The following is a 5,290-nucleotide window of genomic DNA, read 5'->3' on the forward strand; positions in this document are numbered from 1 at the left end:
GTCTGTGTTAATTGGTTTCCCTTTTCTTTGTTGAAGAGGGTCTGTGCAATCCTTCTGCCTAGTCCGCCATCTTGCCCCGCCTCGTGTTTCTTCTCATCTTGAGACACACCACATCAGCAAATGACGGTCCTGAAAACTGTACTCTTTCTACATCATTAAGGTTGGCTCTACTCTGGGGAGGCAGCTCTTCCCCAGCCCTATTTTGAGTGCCTTCCAACCTGAGGGTCTTATCTTCTGGCACTAAATAGGACAATGTTTCAGGGCTGTTCATAAAGTTTTCCAACAATATATCAGACAGTGTTTCTCTGCTATTCATAAAGTTTTCACTGGCCAATTCTTTGAGAAGTGGATAGCTTTTTCCTTCTTCTGAGTCTGTCTTAGTTTGGAAGCTCCACTGAAGACTGTCTACCATGGGAAACTCTGCTGGAATTTGAAACACTGGTGACAGAGCCTCCAGCCTCACAGCAATATGCATGCCACCACCTTAAGACAAACTGACAGATAAGTTTCTCTCCCTTAGCTGTTCCAAACCATTATGCTCACTTCCTGGGTGCTCCCAGGTGCTCCCACACCTACCTGCCAGTGCCCGGCTCATTGACGCTTACTGGCGCCACCCTCAGGCACTCCAAAACTCACCTGCCAGCACCGGGCTCACTGGGCAATATATATACAATATGTTGTTGTTTGTCGTCGAGTTGGACCCGACTCATAGTGACCCCTCCTTGGGTTTCCAAGGCAGTATCACTACGGAAGTAGATTGCCCCATATTCCTTCTGAGGAGTGGTTGGTGGGTTTGAACCACCAGCCATCTGCTTAGCAGTCAAGTGCCTTAGACACTATGCTACCAGAGCTCCCATATACAATACATATATTACACTAAAATTATTTTCAACTAATCTTAGTCAAAATTAAGCTTTAAAAAGAAAGATTTTTGCTTATCATTTTGCCCATTGTTAGAAGATTCCAAATTCTAAATAGTACCTACCTAATACTCCTGCCAACCCAACTTCCCCACTCCACTTTGCTGGAAAAACCTAATTTGCTTCTGTTGTTGACCATCTCTTTGTTCAGGTAAGTGATCCTGTCCATCTCTGCGTCCATGGGTGACTCGTGATCAGTATTTAAGCCAGTCCTAATTCCTCTCCCTTGCAAGTAAGTAGAATAAACATCAGCATGTGACCCACTCTTGGCCAATGGGAATCACGCTGGGGGGCTTCCTGTAAAGATGTTCCTCTGTAATAAAAAACTATGTGAAAAGAGCTCCTGCTCTTCTCCAGCTGCCTGTTTTCATGCCCATATGTGATGTTTGAAACCATGGCAACCATTTGGAGACTGAGGGGACAGGCCTAAGAACAAAGTCAATAAACAAAGGATAAAAGAACACTAAGATGAGAAGATCCTGTGTATTTAATGATATTGTTGGGCCACTGAACTAATGAATTTAGAAGTACCCTGCCTTGGGATTTCTTATGAGTTAATAAGCCACTAATTGTCAAAGCTACCTTTAGTGAGGTCTTCTATTACTGAATCGTTTCCAATTATAACAAAATAGTGAACAAAGACTGATGAGTAATAACAAGTAAATTTTTCTTAAACTGTGAAAACATTTTCAGCCTCAGTTTGAGCAAACTGAAGATAGAGTATGTCATAAAATTTAGGTGAGAACAACTTTCAATAAGTATTTTGGCTCTCTAAAAGAGAGCCATCTAAGATACATAAACTAAAGGTAGCACTGTGATGGTGAAAAAAATCATCTGTTACTGCCACCTTTTAGGCTTAGGAATTTTGTAAAGAATTTTGTGAAGATGTTACCCCCAGATAATGTCTCCTAACAAAATTTGGCATGGCCATTAGAACCAAACCTATAGAAAACAAAAATAAGCAAGTAAATTTGTGAGGAAATCACATAATCTGCCTCAAATGTGTGCTAACTGGTAGAGGATTTGTAAGTTCCAGAAACAAGGAGGGCAGAAAATAGTTTTAACAAAATTATAGATGGAAAAATAAAAGGTAGAAATAGTTATGATTTGATGAAAAATAACCAAGAAAGACAAGGGGTACTTCAGGGATATGCCAATGAAACAGAATCCTAATTTGCAACATGTCAGGGAGTGAGGAGGCCTCCAGTAGCCTTGCACTGAGCATAAAAGAAATAGCTCAGGGCTCAGCCATGAGGGATACTCCAATTTTACACTAAAAACCAATATGATGTTAATATTACATATGCTAAAAATGACAATGTAGATTGACACAGTGATGGAATTACTTCTCACTCATCTCCTGAAAATGCTATGGTCAGAGTCAAATTGCTACCACTCACCAGTTGCAAAACTTTGGGGGTTTACTCAGGAGAAATGAGCCAGTCTCTGACTCATGGTCAGTAGGCACAGCAGTAGGAGGTTGTGCACTGAAAATAGGGTGGGCAAAGTCTCCATAATGAACAGGCGCGCTCCTGCCTATTCCCTCTGCTCAACTCTCAAGTGTGGGGTTACTATGTTTCCTCCCTAATCAAGGAATTAAAGGACTTCTGTATGAAGAAATTGTTGAACCCAAGAGAAATGACACTCAGAAACTGAAATTTGGTGATCCTCAGTTAACGTCAGGCAGAACTTTATACAAACTGTGAAACCCACTATGCAGGAAGCTCTATTTATGCACAAAGAGCTTCTATTCAGGATCTGAGTGTCTTAACTGTAAGTGAACAATTAAGAACTTCTGGGCATTTGAGGAAATCTTCTAACATGAAAGGCAGAAATTATAATGGGGAAAAAAAACAGAATTCAAAAGAAACAAAGTAAAAGCAAATAGCCAAAGAAAACATTTAAATTGTACAAAATAGAAGAAAAAAATCATATTCTGAGACAGCAGACAGTTACATTTATGAAAATAAGCACAGAATATTATAATCAAAAAATAGACCACTTTATATAATAAAAATGTCCCTCTTTATCCCTGGTAATATTTCTTATTCTGAAATCTATTTTGATATTAATATAATCAGTCCAATTTTCTTTTGATTAGTGTTACCATAACATATCCTTTTCTATTCTTTTACTTTTAACGTAACTCACTTTCTTGTAGACATCATGTAATTGAGTCTTACTTTTCTATCCAATCTGACCATCTCTGCCTTTTAATTGGAGTGTTTAGGCCATTTACATTAATGTGATCATTGCCATGGTTAGGTTTAAATCTATTTTGCTATTTGTTTTTCATTTGTTCCAACCATTCTTTACTTCTTTTTTCCTCCTGTGATAGTTGGAGTTGTGTGTTAATTCTCACAATTCTTCCACATAAAAATACCAAAGTTTTTACTAACTCTGATTCCTTTTCTCCACCCATCACATTTAGAATTCTTCCTTCTACAGAGGACAGACAGAATCATACTCATGAGCACAGTGAAACTTAGGACCACAGCAGAAACTATCCCACCACCACCCAAACTGGAAACACAGGCAAACTCTCTAGAGGGAAAGAACAAAATCATTGTAAGGCACATTAATACAGAGAGAAGAAATGGAATTTTATTAAATTAATAACTAAATGCCTTCCATTAGTGGCACAGTCCCTAAGGCATTTGACTGCTAACCAGAAGGCTAGCAGTTCAAACCCACCAGCCACTCTTTGGAAGAAAGACCAGGCAATCTACTTCCATAGAGATACCACCTTGGAAACCCAAGAAGAGGTCACTATGAGTCCAGATTAACTTGGCAGCAATAAGTTTGGTTTGGTTTTTGGTCTTCCATTAGTAGTTAGCACATCCTCTTCTACTATGCAAATTATGATATCCTGATATCTAATTGAAGACATACAAATATTAGCTAACAAAGAATGAACTACAGAACTAAGTATTACTACACACACAATCTCTCTATTATGGATTGAATTGTGTCCTCCCCAAAATAGGTATTGAAGCCCTGGCACTTGTACCTGTGGTTATAATCATGTTCAGAAATAGAGGTGTTTTTTTTTTTTGTAATGTAAATGTGACCACACCACACACCAGAGCAGGGTAGATCCTAAACCTAATCACTTCTGAGTTATAATAAGAACAGAATAGACACCGAGACACACATGGAGGTGGGGGATGGGAGACAACAGACACCAAAGAATGCCAAGGAACTCCAACAAAGGGGGCTACCAATAAAGAAGGACCCTACCTTACAGCCAATGTCCTCATTTGGACTTCTAGCCTCCAAAACTACAAGATGAAAATTTTCTGTTCTTTAAAGCTACCCATTTGGGGTGTTTTTCTGTTATGGTAGCACTACGTAGCTAAGATACCCACTCAATGTGCTTAAAAAAAAAAAAAAAAAAAAAAAAACTGGGGATGTGAATTTACCTCAATCTATTTTCTAACAAAACAGACTTTGTCTCAAAAACATGAATTTCCTGCTTATTCTCAAAAAAAAGAAAAAAAGGAAGAAATAGCTGTACCATTTTTGGAAATGTCAAAACTCTCTCCTGAAGAATATCAAATCAGTAATCATCTTCTTTTCCATTGCTCACACCATCAACTATAATGAGTCTGGTCTTCCTATTGTTAATGAAAAATTACTACTCCTGAAATCAGATCAATAGGGTCCAGAGAACAAGTATATAAATGGAGAAATTGATAACTCCCACTGCAAAGAGCATCTCCCTAAGCCCTAGGTATGTTTGGTAGAGTCACATGTCCAAAGCAACAGGAGCACAATTGTACAGCAAAAATAATCCCTTCAAATACATCCTGAAATATAACTCTTGTTCTCCAGCTAAACATGAGATAGAGGGGGCTACATCATGACTGAAAAATACTCAAGGAAGCACCTTTCTCTACAACTTGGAGCCTAATGTGCCCTGGTTGGACAACAATGTCAGGGGAGGTTTTGATATTGCAGATAAAGGTGCCATTGGGAATAAAATCCTTCTTTTCTGTGTTGATTGTTGATGTATCTTTCTTGCCCACATCTCTAGCACAGCTGATTCTGTCCTTTAATAGTGGATAATCTCTGAGATACTCTTCCCTTGGGAATAGTGGGAAAACAGCAACTAGAAAAGAAAAACAACAACACATGAGCTAGTCTCAAAGTCAGAATCCTAAATTCTACAAAGCATGTTGTGAAAGATTCTTTTTAAAAAAATGAGATCAGGACCTAATAATAGGCTCTGTTTGCCAAGGGATATATGGGAAGCTGACATATATGGGAGATGAGACAGGTGGTGAGGATATAAGTGCTGCCAACTATTAAATTGAGGAGCACAGCACAGTACCCTGCTTACGTAGCTAACATACAAACAAAACAAAGAT

The 5,290-nt window shown here is 38.6% G+C and overlaps 1 protein-coding gene across 1 annotated transcript in view; it reads right to left on the minus strand.

The window, feature by feature from the left end:
* The window catches only part of MPZL1 (myelin protein zero like 1), a 33,473-nt gene that overhangs the window by 14,062 nt on the left and 14,121 nt on the right, over nucleotides 1–5,290 (minus strand). The window contains 3 exon segments of the mRNA XM_007937785.1: nucleotides 3,320–3,432; nucleotides 3,435–3,464; nucleotides 4,810–5,006. Coding sequence (XP_007935976.1) covers nucleotides 3,320–3,432; nucleotides 3,435–3,464; nucleotides 4,810–5,006 — 340 coding nt within the window.

The sequence above is a fragment of the Orycteropus afer genome, unplaced genomic scaffold, assembly GCF_000298275.1.
Source record: "Orycteropus afer afer isolate SDZICR_OR568_19922 unplaced genomic scaffold, OryAfe1.0 scaffold00044, whole genome shotgun sequence".
Taxonomy (NCBI): Eukaryota; Metazoa; Chordata; class Mammalia; order Tubulidentata; family Orycteropodidae; genus Orycteropus; species Orycteropus afer.